Source organism: Rhipicephalus microplus, chromosome X (assembly GCF_043290135.1).
Source record: "Rhipicephalus microplus isolate Deutch F79 chromosome X, USDA_Rmic, whole genome shotgun sequence".
Taxonomy (NCBI): domain Eukaryota; kingdom Metazoa; phylum Arthropoda; class Arachnida; order Ixodida; family Ixodidae; genus Rhipicephalus; species Rhipicephalus microplus.
The window spans coordinates 335,692,128-335,708,333 of NC_134710.1; the positions used below are offsets into that span (position 1 = coordinate 335,692,128).

The 16,206-nt window shown below is 45.5% G+C and overlaps 1 protein-coding gene and 1 non-coding gene across 3 annotated transcripts in view; one reads left to right on the plus strand and one right to left on the minus strand.

The window, feature by feature from the left end:
* Positions 1-368: 368 nt before the first annotated feature.
* LOC119162044 (uncharacterized) lies at positions 369-8,480 on the plus strand. The gene is made up of 2 exons (XR_012887426.1): positions 369-602; positions 8,006-8,480. It is a non-coding gene; the product is annotated as an uncharacterized LOC119162044 (transcript).
* LOC142776293 (uncharacterized) overlaps positions 863-16,206 on the minus strand; it is a 38,791-nt gene continuing 23,447 nt past the window's right edge. The window contains exons 2-4 of one of the 2 annotated variants that reach the window (XM_075879692.1): positions 3,290-3,409; positions 1,723-1,770; positions 863-1,553 (exon numbers count right to left, since the gene is read on the minus strand). In XM_075879692.1, coding sequence (XP_075735807.1) covers positions 1,276-1,553; positions 1,723-1,770; positions 3,290-3,409 — 446 coding nt within the window. In that variant the 3' untranslated portion in view covers positions 863-1,275. The remainder of the gene's footprint in view (positions 1,554-1,722; positions 1,771-3,289; positions 3,410-16,206) is intronic. The other variant, XM_075879693.1, reaches the window with a different exon arrangement.

The following is a 16,206-nucleotide window of genomic DNA, read 5'->3' on the forward strand; positions in this document are numbered from 1 at the left end:
GAATTAGGCGACGGTTGTGATGGAGCTAATTGATGTCCACGAGTGCTCTGCGTTCCCTTTGAAAGTGAGGAGCTTAAAAGCAAGAGAAAGCACGTTCACTGTTGAACACGGCAGCCCATTTTTGACTGGCTTACAGCGCTAGAAGGACAAGATCGAGATTCAAAGCATGTGACGACACGAACGCTTCTTTGAATTTCAACCTTGTCCCTTTAGCTCTGTAAGCTGATAAAAAAGTGAACTATCGCCGAATAGCACAAATTTCTCTTCAAACAAACCTGTGTTCTAAAGTGCGTATACCAGCTCACACGAGTGCATACACTACGCAAATTGACTCTCTCTCTCTCTCTGCCTTCTACATTGCAGGCCAAAGGTCAATACGTGCAGAACAGGTTGAATAACGAAAGCGCGCTCCACAAGGACCTCATCCAGGCGGACTTCCGCGACACCTACCGTAACCTGACCGTCAAGAGTGTGTTCATGCTCAAGTGGGCCTACGTGAAGTGCTCGAGAACTCGATTCCTGCTCAAAGCGGATGACGACATGTTCGTGAACATGGAAAAGCTGATGCGCTTCCTCAAGACATACGGCGAAAACCGGACACGGTAACGGGCATACTGATGATTCACGCGTAGAGAGATGGAGCACTTGAGCGTTGAAATCGTGGTGATTTTTTTTTTCGCTTGAAATTTGTGTTTTCTCGCAGCCTAAAAGACCATTTAATTCGCTTTCATCATTGCCTGGCACTATAATCTATCTGGTTTCAGTTAGTTTCTACCCAAGGAGTAATTTCTTCCATATTTTTTTTTCATCGCGTATATGAAAAGAACGTCGCTTCGCCAGGATATCACAAAATAATACGGAATGCACTTTTTTAATTTTTTTAATTTTTACATAGACGCAGTTAAACAGACCCTGTGAAAAGTAAGGCTACCTATACCCATAGATATTTACTGTGGATGCAATCATAATTTTTGTCGATTGATACATCCACGCTTAAAGGTCACGTCTATAGCTGTAATGTCACATAGTGTAAGCATCCGGATGAATTTCGGTCACTGACGTTTATGTAACGTTTATGCATAGTGTCAGCAGAACAGTACTCAATAGCCATCGAAATTCACCAGTGTATACACTGAGAAATGAACTTTTTAACCACGTGTCCCACAGCAAAGTCCTACAACTATACTTATGGTTCCGTGGAAGTACTTTGCACACATTTCGAGCACTCGTTCTGACGCACTCGTGACGCTGTTGTTGATCACTGATGTCTAACCCTTAGGCCTCGCTGGGTCCGACGCCAGGCCCTTCCTGGCCGGCTACGTCGCGCAGGGTCGGAAGACTGTCCGACGAGCCGGGTCCAAGTGGTACATGCCACTCGCCGTGTACGAGCCGGACTGGCTGCCATCGTACATTCACGGCAGCGGCTACGTGGTGTCGCGCGACGCGGTGCGGCCCCTCTTCACCGAGGCACTTGCGACGCCCTTCCTCTACGTCGAGGACATCTTCCTCACGGGCGTAGTGGCGCAGAAGGTGCGCAGGGCCGTGCTCCATAGCTACAAAGTGGCAAGTTGGGATAATTGGTAGTGGCGAGTTGGGGCTGTTAGTAGACGTTCTTGCTTCAAAGGTTAGTTTAAAACCCGCAGAACATGGGTACAATGGAAGTGGACATGACTGCTCTTACACTCACAACTCATCCTTTATTAGGCTGGAAAAAAATCATACCTTGGGATACTTGAAGCTTGACACACGCGTAGAAGAGCAGGCCCGGCACTGAAACAGACATTCGTGCCATGATTACTACATTTTATTTTACGTTATACATAATTCATTACTTATAACAATCACCACGTGTCTACATGGATGCACTCATTACCAGGTAGCACAATCATAACTTGGCTAAAGCAGTCGCATCCCCTTTCCCGATATGGAATGATTCCAACGCCTCGATAATAATTTGACCTTTACGCCAAAAATATTTTAAGTTTCACGAAACAGGGAATAACATCCACATATTTTACAATAAGCAGATACATGAGTATTACTTGTTAAATTTTTATGCGTGGTGAATCCTAAGGCGAAAATTTACGCATCTTCCTAACTCACTGTCGTGTGCACTTTACGACAAGAAGGGTTAATCATGTAAACCACCCCCTTACTCACTCAACAAACCTGTTGCGGTGTTTTACAAAGCAAACTGTTCAGTCTTTCGGCTTATTAACGCGCTGACATGAACTTGTCAGTGTATACAGCTACTCCGCACGTGAGTCACATTCGTCCTGAACGTGACTGCGACAATCATACGGTTCTAAACACATGAAAAATTCACAAGCCTTTTTCGAATGATATAATGCACGCTACATCAGCAATCTGCAAAAAGCAATCACTTTAGATTATTTTAAATACGCGAAGACATTTCTCATACTTTATAGTGATGTCCTGCAGTGCATGATTGGCGTACTTTATCTCATGAGTGAGGTTTATACGGGCGTAAACAGTTTGACTAAACAGATTATGGGGAATCGATTGACCCTCTTTAGTATAACTAAAAACTGAAATTTGGGTGAGCTGGCACACGGCATTCGTTTTTGTGAACAATTGGGCGTTCACAAACCTTTCAGAACTCAAAACTAAGTAACGCACAGAGTCCTTTGTTGCTGTGTTCCTTATCACGCGTGCTCGTTGAATTTCCCGATAACATCAAATATTACTAGCTCAATGGAAGTATGCAGGTGCCTTGCTTAATTTACATCTTTACTAAATCTCATATATTAAATCTGGTTTTGTGAAGACCCGATAGGTAATACTGTCGCTTATTATATGATAGTTATAAGTAGCCCAATTCTTTTCTGGGATCAATAGTAATAGTATGGCTACTTTTTCATAAAAAAATACCTTAACGAATCCTGATGCTGGACGCATAATCAGAAATCGGCAACCCCATGGGAAAGATCATTTACGAAATGATCATTTACGAAAAGCTCGTCCTTCCCCTCCCTCCCTCCTTTGATCCACACTTGTGTTTCTTTTGTATGAAAACACAAGCACCCTACAACAAATCCGTTTGAGCGACCCGGCAAAGTGATCAAGTTCCATGCCCCGAACATCCTTTGAATCTCCGTTCGACTAACGTTCGACGCATTTATGTCGCCCTTGAGCTATACATGAGCATCGACACCACTGTGTCCTGATGGGCATCGGAAGGCGTCGCGTGATCGCGCGCCTCCCGCATACTATACATGCCGTTCGTATCTACAATGGTATTATATTCACAAACGCCCATCTTCCTCACCGCCCTTTGCCTTGAGCGTTCGCAGCGCTTCAATAGCGTGCTCCGGTGGGTGAGTACGTATATGGGCGTGTTCGGATGATGTGTGGCTTGAGAAACTCCCCTTGGCTGCAGCGCGTCTTTCTGTTGGGCGATAAATGTGTCTGATTAGGAGTTTATATAGCACAACTATCGCTGAAGGCACAGTCGCTGAAGCGCACGGATTCCACTCGAGGATCCGCCTGTTTCTTTTATCGACTTATTTGATGAACAGAGTCAACCCGAACCCTCGGGTAGTTGAGACTATATATATGACCGTGGCATCCGAAACTTCCTCGATGCCATTGGTGATCGCATTTAAGCCACTGTAAAGCGTATGAGCTCAGTTATTCCGCCGAGTAACGAAGCCTTGTTGTGAAATTTTAGCAAATTAGCGTCTATATGTCTAGTGCGGACTTGTTTTCGATGAGTAAACTAGCAAAGTACAGGTGATACGCAGACATGGTGCAAACGCAACCCATTTAGCATTACGCCTAAGGGGCTAAACAGTTCAATTCGAGAGCCCTGCATGCTAAAACCAAGATATTATGAGGAACGCCTTATAAGAGGTACTGTGGATTATTTCAACCCAAAGTGCGTGCATCTAAACCCACGAACACCGGAATTTCGGTATTTAGCACCCACAGAAATGCGGCAGCTCCAGCTATAAATCGAACCCGCGACCTCGCGTGATGGCTGTGGCTAGGAGTGAAGCCCCTTTAGGTGGAAGGTAAAACGGTTCCAGTACGTACAGCTGTCCAGATGATACTTAATGTACGCATTCCAGCAGTTAGGGTCACGTTTCTTCGAATAACTTCCGCTACTGCTACCTAAAGCAACGACCATGCGCAGAGATTGATCGTCCCGTACAAACTACGTGACTCCATTGAAATCGTCACTTGTGTTTTGTGATAGCCTCAAGGACCACCTATATGTGCCCGGAACGTGGTCGCCATAGGTGCATGGTGGGCGCGCAAGCCTGCGAGTTAGTTGCTTTACGTGCAGCGGGTGCCATCATTTGGGCCTTCGCGTGCCGTAATTCTGATCGATTGTTTTATGATGAGCAGCATATTACGCAGTGCCGGAAAGAATCGGTGCAGGAAGTGCGATTGTATGTGCGTCCGAGAGAGGGTGTCAAGGCAAAAGGTATAGATATCGCCTAGGGGAGCTGTTCGCGTTAATGCGATGTCTGTGCCTGATGATCATACACTGTAAACAAAAATAAACCGAGATGGGAGTGAACGACTTCTCTAGCGCACGCCTGGTGGGTGTTTTATAAACACCGTACGGAGGGACGGTGTTTATAAAACCCTCATCAGGGCATTCGGCACTAACCTTCGTGTTAGTCGTTTGACAGCTGTGGTCACATGAGGCAGAAGGAAAGATAAACTGTTATTAGATGCGATGCAGCTTTTTGAATAGCCTGTGTAACGTTGTCCCTCCATCCACACTGCTCACCTTGCCACATGTGTTGGAACAGTGCCAAGTGGCTAACGCCCTCTTAGCAGTGCATGGTGGCGTCTCTCTCCCACGCCTGCCGTGCGCTTGCCACGTGTCAGCTCTCTCTCACTTCACCCTCTCCACCGCTCACAACACTCGAGCCCACTCCTCACGTGGGCATCACCTCACCCGTGCCTATATGACTTTTACCAACTTTTTTACCAACTAAAACTTTTACCAACTTTTTACCGCGAGCTGGCGCCGACGGGTACGTGGGCTGCACGCGCCCCAAGAATCTCGCGGTGACGACAATGTGGACACCGCGCCGCTGCTTGCACGCTTCTCGCTAGTGTGCGCTGTCGCCGGCTTACAAGGGTTAGCGAAGCCGATCGTAGTCGCGAATGGCGACGTGAACATCGACGAGGCCCGAGCCAGGGAAGCCTAACGCAAGCGTCGGCAGTGGAAGACCAGCGACACCGACGAAGTGCGAGAATACCGATCACGTATGAGAATACAGACGGCGCGTGGGCAACACCGACGAGACACGAGCCAAGGAAGCCGAGCGCAAGCGTCTTCAACGCGTCCCACCTCCGGTCTCTTTCCGTTTCAAACAAACGTTTACTAGAGTAAACGCTACATCGAGTTTCTCTTCAAACCGTTCTTCCAGCACCCGCGTCGACGCTCGTTTCAACCGGGTCAACGCCGTGCGCACTGCTGCTGATTCGCATCCCATCAGGGTTCCCTTCGGGGAGATGGTCCAAACTTTTTTTTTTCATTCCAGCAGCTTTTAATTTCTATGAAACACATTCTTTGCCCCGCCGGCGGCCAGTGCTAGCTTGTAGAGCTCAGCACGACGAGACACCGTCCCCAGAGGTTGGGGCGAGCGCGTCGCCAGTGCAACTCTCACACCGGTCGCCGGCCAGCTTGTCATAGTCGAGCGAAAGCCTACTTCAGACCGCTTCGAAGTTTTAAATGGTGAAATTGTAGATGATAGATTGATTGATATGTGGGGTTTAACATCCCAAAACCACCATATGATTATGAGAGACACCGTAGTGGAGGGCTCCGGAAATTTCGACCACCTCGGGTTCTTTAACGTGCACTCAAATCTGAGCACACGGGCCTACAACATTTCCGCCTATATCGGAAATGCAGCCGCCGCAGCATGAATTCGAACCCGCGACCTGCGGGTCAGCAGCGCGAGCATTTTAGCCACTAGACCACCGCGGCGGGGCGGTGAAACAGCAGAATCAACAAATGACGATCGCAACACCTTACTTTTGTGAGCATTAATTTATTCTTCGAAATGTTTTGTGACTTGGCCCTTTGAAGCCAGGCATTCGCGAGGTTTCGTTGAGGAATTGGACAGAGGTCCAGCGTGGTTCAACAGTGCGAAATACCTTGAAACGTTCACACTAAACACCAACCGGTCGTTGCAAATCTTCGCTACACTGATGATTTCGTCACCTGTCAACAGATGCTCACACGGTCGCTATGCACACAAAGCACTGGTGTTTCACACCGACGTGTAGAACGGATGCCTGTTCACACACACGCACGCGCGTATGTCCCGACTGGTCCCGACCAAACAGGGTTTTAAAACTCCCATAGGGAGTTTGTTACTACGTCACTTGAAATTCCGTGTGGAGTTTAACAAGGTTATGTCGTTCATAAACTCCGTCACTAAGCAAGGGGCCTTTTACGACGACGTGTGCTGAGTTCACTCGGCTACCAGGGAGAACATACATAATTGGGGCAAGGAAGGTTATTGGGTTCATATGCTGGAGAACTCCCATCTCGGCTAATTTTTGCTTGCATATGTAACCGAAGTCAGTGGCGTAGCCGAGGAGGGAAGGGGGCGTTGAAAATCTCTCAAAAATCTTCAGTTTTGCTTGCATATATGTACACGCACACATACAAACGCACGCACGAACATACATAAAGTATTGTTGAATATGCCCCCCTCCTCCCGCCAAAAAACATTTCTGACTACGCCCCTGGCCACGCGAGACGCTGCATCGTCTCTACGAGTGAAGCCTATACTGAGAAACGTACTTTTTATAGGCTTTCTTTTTCGCGGGAGAATGTTTGTTAGAGTGTTATACAACAACAGCGCACATTGAACGCTAATAATTCATGCTATATATCAGGCTGTACGTAACGTAACACATTTCAATTTAACGTATGGTAACACAAACCTCCAGAGAGATGGAGAGCGAGGATGCACAAAAGAGGCGTGGAGTCACGAATTAGGTGTGAAAGTGCCAACGCATACGTACAAGTTCAATACATCTTGGGAAACATCGGGCCTTACCAAATAGCGCACACGTAGCCACAGAAAGGCTATAATGTGGGGAGCGTGAGCAGAAAGATAGAGGGAGTGAGAGAAAGAAAACCAGCCGTGTTCCTTTTCGTAAATAATCTCTATAGGTTTGCTTTCATGCGTTATTCTAAAACTCTTTATTAAGGGAGAAAATGGTGGCCACCTCATTGCCCTAACTTTCTCTCTCTCTCTCTCTCTCTCTCTCTCTTTCGCTTTTATGAGAGAGTCCTACGAAAGAGCCCTTATAATGTGAGAGGAATATTTTCTGAGAGTTTCTAAGAGAGAATATTTATCTGTCTGACTCTCTTAACAAGAATGCTTATGAGTGCTCTTGTCAGAATAGTGGTGCTGTCTTGTTCACTGCTCGACGTTCCCCGAAACCTTCACATTTTTTTAATCGCACACATACAATGCGTACACATACCAAACACGCACACGAACATATATACCTTCCTCAGAAATGTTGAACTAGAACTTTCACAAATATTACTGAACACTTCGCGTATCAATAATCTCACAAAAGCTTCCCGCTTGGGGTCGAACTCCTACTCGCATGTTTTTTTTTTTTTTTTTGGCAGGCGAATGACTAAAAACGAGGCTTTTCTTGACTGTGCTGGGAAGTTTACTGTGGTATTCACGGCTAATTTGCATAATGATTGAAAGAAGTGGCACAAGCAACATATAAAAGGCCCTTCTCTCTTTTTTTTTCAAACGATGCTTCTGTTGATTGACTTGTAAAGCTGGTGTTCAAAAAAAAAACCCTCGCCCACGGCTGGCCCACACCAAAAAAATAATAATAAAAAAAACAAAAGTTTCCTATCCGGGGCTAGTGTTGGAACCCGGCGCTATTCACGGCATGCAAGTGGTAAGTTCACTCTTCGGTTGGTCCTTCCAAGTTCAATGGCGCTCCATGTATGACGACCTCCCGTACTTCGCAGGTGGGCATCGAGTTGACGAACTCACGCTGCTTCATCCCCCACTCGGTGTGGCATCCTTGCGACTACCGCAACTTCATCTCGACTCACGAGTGGGACCTCGAGCAGCTGCAGATCGCCTGGCAGAGCGTTCACTATGGCGGCGACATCTGTCCTCCAGCCGACGAAAGTTTGCTTGCGTGCACTTACGCCCACGTTCCGAAGATGGACGCGTTTCTCGAGCCTGTGTTACGGCATGCACGTTAACTTCTGTTACCGTATAGTTGCTACATGAACGATTGACGTTCAAAAAAGTGCGCGTAGGATTGAGTGCTCCGGTGAGCGACAAATGTGTCGCAGGATTTTGGTGGTGGGGGTGTTGCTCCTGTTATTGTTGTTGTTTGACCCCCGAAGAGATGGTATATGGTCCGTTTAATTCATCATATTTTAACGTATACTGATGCTTCGATCATGAGAAAATAAAATCGAGTAAAGCGAATGTTAGTTGCATCACTATGGAATAGTAGTCATAACCACAATTTGTAACCACGAATCTCTTTAGCAAATCATTGCTTGTCCCACGAGCCAAAAAAAACTATCATCTTAAGCGGCTATCTGCCACAGAAATCGGGTAAATTTCATGACTCAGCACTGGTTCACGAAATATGAAGAAGGCATTGATTGCCCCAACAGACTACTGTGAAACGATGACAGTGAGCCAAAGACCCCGAATGCGTAACACGAGAGGATACTATATGGGAAGGGGGAAGGCAGCAGCGGCTGTGAGAAGATTCCGAAGCAATGGATGGCCAGCGCCAACAACGACGAGCCAGTAGATCTACGAGAGGCGGAAGCACCTTGTCTCAGCTAGAGTTTCTTTCTCTGGAGTTTGGACAACCGTGTCGTGTCTGTGACTTAACTCAAACCTCTCTGTGCACGATAATCAACGTAGAAACCACGGAGTTTGTATTGATTTGTGGGGTTTAACGTCCCAAAACCACCATATGATTATGAGAGACGCCATAGTGGAGGGCTCCGGAAATTTTGACCACCTGGGGTTCTTTAACGTGCGCCCAAATCTGAGCACACGGGCCTACAACATTTCCGCCTCCATCGGAAATGCAGCCGCCGCAGCCGGGAATCGAACCCGCGACCTGCGGGTCAGCAGCCGAGTACCTTAGCCACTAGACCACCGCGGCGGGGCTGAGTCTGAGTGAGTCCTATGGCTCATCAGCGAGTTCGCAGACCTATGTGAAGAACAGATGGGGGCGGATACCGTAATCTCGTAAAACACGCGCGTATAGATCGCAGGGGCCACCGCGGCGGGGCACCACGGAGTTTGTAGCTAAAGCTTATCAACAGCCTAAAGAAGTAACATAGAAGCCGCATCACCTATCCAAGGTCAACACAGACAACCTTGATGCAACCTAATTATTCTTTAAAATCGTCAGTTTTCGCTGGTTGAAGCTTTGCGCCGCTAAGCGTAAGTTTCGCCAGTGTTCTTTTTTTTTTTCTTTTTTTCTTGCACTTTTTATGCTCCCACGTTTTTTTTAACGCTTTCTATACAGTCATTCCAAGTACATCCATTTTCCTTTTTTTTGCCATGATCCACTCCATTTTTTTGTCATGATCATGGTATCGCTAAAGAAAGAGTTCCGAAGTACACAATTTGTCCAGGACTGAGATGCTGCACAGTCGCCCCCCCCCCCCCCCCCCCCCTCATCGCACGACCGTCTAACGCAGCCGAAGAGGCCGTTAAGCACTCGCCAACCAGAAAGGTGGGAATACCGTCATCAAATCGCAAATAGTGGCACTCGCTTACTGGTAAATCAGTATCTCTGAGAATAAGAAAATATTTCTAAATCCTCGATGTCATGCCGACGTAAGAACACTGGTGTTATGACCGCAGAAGAAGCCGTTGCGAACCCGCCATTGCGAAATTGGCGCATATATAGTTTTGGAATAATTGGTCAGTTTAATAAATGATTACGTACTACAATAATGTGCTGGTTGTTAATTTTGGCTCAGTAAACGATTTCATAGCAATGGCTTGCGATATAACTGCGGTTTATTTTATCATGCTTTGGTATGCGGTGCAATTTCGAGAGCGAGCCCGCACCTCTTCTTCTTCTTCTTCTTCTTCTTCTTCTTCTTCTTCTTCTTCTTCTTCTTCTTCTTCTTCTTCTTCTTCTTCTTCTTCTTCTTCTTCTTCTTCTTCTTCTTCTTCTTCTTCTTCTTCTTCTTCTTCTTCTTCCTCTCCTCCTCCTCCTCCTCCTCCTCCCCCTCCTCCTCCTTATGGCTGTTACTCAATGCAGGAGATTGGCCGAGTGTTAGGTGAATTTTTCTTTCTTAGCAATACTACTCGTATATGCTAGGGATATGTTACACAACAAATAATTACTGAATAATAATATTTATCTGTTTAAAAGAGGGAAGAATTTAGCTCTATATTCTTTTAGTCTGACTGATATATTTCTCTATGGCGTAGTAAACATCCCTGTGACTGTAGCCCAGAGTAGAGGTGCCGAATGATAGAACAACTGATTCGAAAATTTCCAGAGCCCGCACTTAATTGCAGCCTGAGGTGAATTCATCACTTCTTTTTTTTTCTCAGGTGTGAACTTAATGGCTCGCTTTCATTTTTTAGATACAACATTATTGACAACTAAGCCACAGTGATGCCAAGAGAAGTGTATACAGAAGTGTATATATGTTCTCATCATTGTCTGTTACTTCCCATTAATTTCTTTTCACGAGTTTTTTTGAAGACGGCTACGAGGGAGAAATGCCTGTTCTTGGGGACGAATGTGCGTGGCTTCTCTCACGCGATACGCAAAATATACAGTGAAGCGAGAGGAATTTCGCTACGTTCTGCAGTTTGATATCGCTACGGTTGGCAGTGTGAGGGTGATTTCTTACACTCTGCCTTTCTACATTGAATTAACGTAATTTCGCTCTTGTTACGTATATTTTATGCACTGGATGGGCCATCAAAAAAAAAAAAAACCTCGCTCTTCTTATAAATCGCATTTAACCTCGTGCGACCTCTTTATGAGCACATGCATGAACGGACTTCTGGCCGTCTGCGTATGTATTTAAATATCTCAATTAATGAATTATTTTTGGACTGTTGCAACCCAAAATAAAGGTATTGATATAAGGAACGCCATAGTAGAGGGCTTTGCGAATTTGGACCATCTGGGGTTTTTTTAACGTGCACCTAAATCGAAGCACGCGCGCCACAACAGTTTCGCCTCCATGTAAATACGGCCACCGTGCCCAGGATTAGATTTTGCAACCTTCGGTTCAGTAGTGAAAGACAGTAAAAACTATCACGATGTATGTCGTGATTGCACGACATACATCCCTTCCCTTAATTTTATAGGGACATTTGTTACATAATGATTGGGGGAAAAAGCCTCTATAATGAAATCGTACCATCTGGAAGTTAGCGTGCAGAGGAGAAGAACAGAAAAAAAAATCCATTATTCCAACGGTACAGAAATTTTTGAAATTTTATAGCTATACGCTAAGACGACCTGAATATGCTTTCATAAATGATCCGGACTCCTTTTTTTTTTTGCCCATTGGCTAAGGTTTCGAACACCTCAGATTATTTTTGTCCAGAAACAACTATAGACAGGATAACTAAGACAGGATAAGACAGGATAAGGAAACAACTAAGACAGGAAAACTTGAGGTGTGCTTGCAGCGCAGGTTTCAAGGGTGGAATCTTAAGATAGAACTCGTTGAGATTTTCCCCTCTAAACCCAAACTTCAGTCATACAAGGTCTTAAATAGCAATTTGCAGGATTATCTTGCACACGCAGAAACGAATAAAACCCTAGCCACAGATGCTTCAGTAATGCACGATAAGACAGGTGTAGATATATACTCCCATTCACTTGGCTGGTCTTTTTCATTAAGATTACCGTACTTCACCCCCCCCCCTTTTTTTTTGAAGCTGAATTGTTGGCAATAACTCCAGCGCTGGCGAACGCTACCTTTGAACGCCCATAATACAATAATAATTACTGATTCCCTGTGAGTATGTACGTCGATTATGGCGTCATCAAAATCTATGGCCTTAAAAACACTCCTTATGCCGTAGTCCCTCCTCAGCTGCAGCTACTGAAATTATTGTGGGTACCCAGCTTTGGCGGATTAAAATTACATTAAATCGCCGACTCTCTAGCATGAGTGTTATTGAATGGTCCAGTACTATCGGTCCTTCCCGAAGTGGCCACAATAACTGCGACAAGATACAAAAAATTTTCGCTTCGTGCAGATGCTATGGAATCAATAACATTATAGACAGAATTTGCTCACTTAAAGTGTTTGTGGAAAATTCAGGGGTGTCCTGCAAGATGATTGGAAGTCATTAGAACCAGATTTCGATGCCATGCCCCCCACTTCCCCGCTGAATTTCTATTCACACAGGGCTGGTCTGGCGATATCACCTCTATGCAACTTTTGTTCTGAACCAGAAACAAAGGAGCACTACTTTTTGTCATTACACCAATACACATTGTAAAAAAAAAAGCCTTTTATTCATCCCATTCGCTAGCCTGGAGCTGAACTACCCAATTGAGAAAATACTTTCCTTCGGTGCTTCGAATCTGGGCTTCAGCCTCGAGAACGCTTTTGATGTTGTTTGTACTTACTTTCATGAAATCAAACGAATTAAGCTTTTACTTGCATGAGCAATATTTCTGCAGGAATAATTTAACATAAAAAGTATTTTTGTTCAACCACGCTAACTTCTGTCCACGATAACGACTGTATTGTCTTATCTAACTGAACGAGTTACAAACAGTTATTGCACTCCTTCGGTTTTACGTATGTTGTTGTTGTTGTTGTTGTTGTTGTTGTTGTTGTTGTTGTTGTTGTTGTTGTTGTTGTTGTTGTTGTTGTTGTTTGGGGGTATAGTCATGAAATACAGTGAAGTCTCACTAAATTACATAATCAATTCTTGGCCGATCCCCCTGAGTGGGTATGAGCCATGGTTGTGGTTTTATCATCATCGTCATCATCCAGCACGCCCGACGGCAAGGTATAGTAGGCTGTTTCTTTTTATTTCTCAGGTTGCCGAATGGTGTGACATTATCATGGCACTCTGTTTCATGCCCAAGAGATTCAATTCTTAAATTTGTATTTAGATTACGTTTGCAACCCCTACCTTCATACCCTTCTCGACGACATCTGTTCAAGCAATGCGAATCGTAAAGCCTGCATATCGTACATGGCCTTTCTCGAGATTTTTTAACTACATGTGCATTTCCCTGCAAAAGTTGTTATTGTGACCGATGCTCGCAGTGCGATTACTGTTCTGATAGTTCGACATTGCTGGCTGCCTCGACTGTTTAAGATCAAGACTATTTTAGCACATATCGCCGTACGGACTGTTCAGATCAATTTTGCTCTGTCGTGCGAATGAATTTCTTTATTTAATTGTCACGTTTTTAATTTATATGCTCAAATGCACGGTTGTTATTTTTACAGATGCTTACAGAAGTTATTACTGCAGGCTGTCCGCTGCATGTCGCTTAATTGCGCGTGCGCAATCACGACGCTCAAAAGCGAAATAAAATATACGGTTCTGAGTGCGTATTTAGGCTTTTTTTTTGTTATTTTTGACAATTTGCGACAGGTCCAAAAAACAACACCGTTTTTTTCTAATATGCATCATGTACAGTTAAACTTCGATATAACAAACTTCAGAATAACGAAATTCTTAATATAACAAAGTATTTTACCTTTCAAAACTATATATCCACAGAACAGCATGTATTCTGGACCTCACTATGACGAAGCGTGTTTATACCTAATTTCAATATAACGAAGTTTCAATGCTGCCACCGAAGAAAGGGAAGCGGCGTGCAGGGTCTGTCCTGAAAGCAGTAGGAGTGAATTTTTCAAAAGATATTTATTCACAGGTGTGATATACCAACTTGATAGTTTTCAAGGCATGGCCCTCCTGTGTCACCACAGCGTTTTCAGTGACTCTGCAAACCGCTGAAGACTCCTTGGAAGGCATAAACTGAAATGCACTTCAGTTCCCTCGTCACGGCCTCTCGAATGGCCTAGACCGAGCCGCAGTGGCGTCCTTTCATGAAAATTGGGGTAAGAGGAGGAAGTCTGAAGGAGCGACATTTTGGCTATGGACTGGCCATGTTAGCTGTGTGATGTCCTGTTGGTTCAGGAAGTCAATGACAGCTAGGGCGGTGTGGCACGGCCCATTGTGTTTATGGGGCCTTCGTGATTCAGCGATTTTGCATCAACTGTTCTCAATCCTAAGTTTTCGGCCACAATGTCAAGCGCAATAGTCTAACTAGTCTAATTGTCTTGATATCTTTCGTACACTCAATGTGTACCAAGAGTGCAAGAGATCTTTTTCACGAGATTTTCGTCTCATGGCCATCCCAGAGCGTCCTCATTGCTCATCTTCAACTTCATTTCTTCTGCCCCGAAACACAATTTGCCCCTCAAAAATAATTGAGCGACCCATGGCATATCTCTCCCATAAGCAGTCTTCATCAAGTCACGGGTCTCACGTGCACTTTTACCCACTTTGAAGCAATACTTCCCCGCGTAAAACGCTTCCCTAACGAACGCTTACTTGTGGAGATGACAAGGCATCCTGAAAGAGGTTCCCCTTGAACTCGTTCTACGCTCTATGACGGCCCGTAGAATACTAGCGACTGGTGTGCTGGTAGCTAAGACCTCAACCACCTAACCGGCTAAGAACATGCCTCTTCTTTATTATGGTTTGATGGGAAAAATCAGTCCTATATTGCTTTTCGTACAAACCTGCACGTATATTGAAACTTCGACAGACTCAGTAGTAATGTGGTTCGGTAATCAAAATGGTTGCCTTCCCTTTATTTGATTTTAAAGCCCATCTCGTTAGGTTTTGTGGCGTGCGACAGTTATTGACGTTACGTGCTGATCGAAAGGGGTAGACAGCAACTGGTTCGGTTCGGTGAACATGGGAGCATCGGCATGGCATTAATCCGGGCAGAGCCCGAGGTCATGATGAGAAGCCGCGGTGGCAGGCCTGATTCAGTATAACCACAGAGATTCTGGCTTGAATTTCTTTCGTGTCTACACGCAATGCTCAGCATCTGTAAAAATGTTTTCGCCAACGCATAATCAAGCCGTGGTCGCTGTGACTCAGAATCAACAAAATATATTCATGTACGTCTTCGAAATTTGTTTTTGTACTGCCGTATTGATCAAGCGTTCTTCTGGGGTTATCGGAAGAGCGCTTTTCGATGTTATCGGCATCATTATATTGAGGTTTAACCATGTAAAACTGCGTGGACAGGCGCCTGAGGCTCACATATGTGGTGCTGACCGTGCAGATGGCCTGCGGGCGACGTGTACAACAGTTCGTACGACGTGTCGTAGTTTTCATTTGGTCCCTGCTGGCCGTGTGTGTGCTGAACTACGCGGTGCTGCGACACTGCGTGAGCGACATGCGCTGGCACGTCAGACAACGCGACCAGACGCGCATCGTGGTGGGACCGGGCCGATTTCGCGCGCTTCCACAGCTGCGCTGCCCAGACTTCCTGGCCATCATCGTGTGCAGCGCCGTCGACCACTTCGAGCAGCGCGCTGCTGTGCGTGACACGTGGGCACGGGACGCCGCGTCCGGGAGGTCCGGCGTCTACTTCCTCATCGGCTTCGCCGACAACACGGTCGGTGCACTCTCTCCATGTCGTCTCCGGCTGAGCCACAGGTGGTTTGTTTGAGATTGCTGAACAAGTATTGGCTGATCTGAGCGTTGTCGTTGGCAGAGCGAAGATGTCAGCAAGTTCACATGGAGCAGGAGGGGTGCATATGCTTAAGAGCGTAAAAAAGTTGAAAAGGAGGACTGCGCACCGGTGCTTGCCTATAGTAGACATTATTGATACTATTCAAACGCCTGATGAGATGAAAAATTGAAAAAAACTACCGATGTTGAAGCCCACAAAGTGGTTGACGAAAAATTATTTTTGGCCTAGGGATCGAACATTGTACCAACGCTTATAACGGGCAATCGCTCTGCTAACTCATTCGTGGTTACCTCAATCGGCAGAGCGACCACCTTGAAGGGCGTTCGTTGGTCGCGAGTTCAATCGCCGTACAAGGACTATTTTTCGTCAACTAAAAAGTTCCCGTCTGGAAAATCTGTATGAATATCTTTGTGGCTTGGTGCTACAAGATGAGCGGTTGTCAATTTT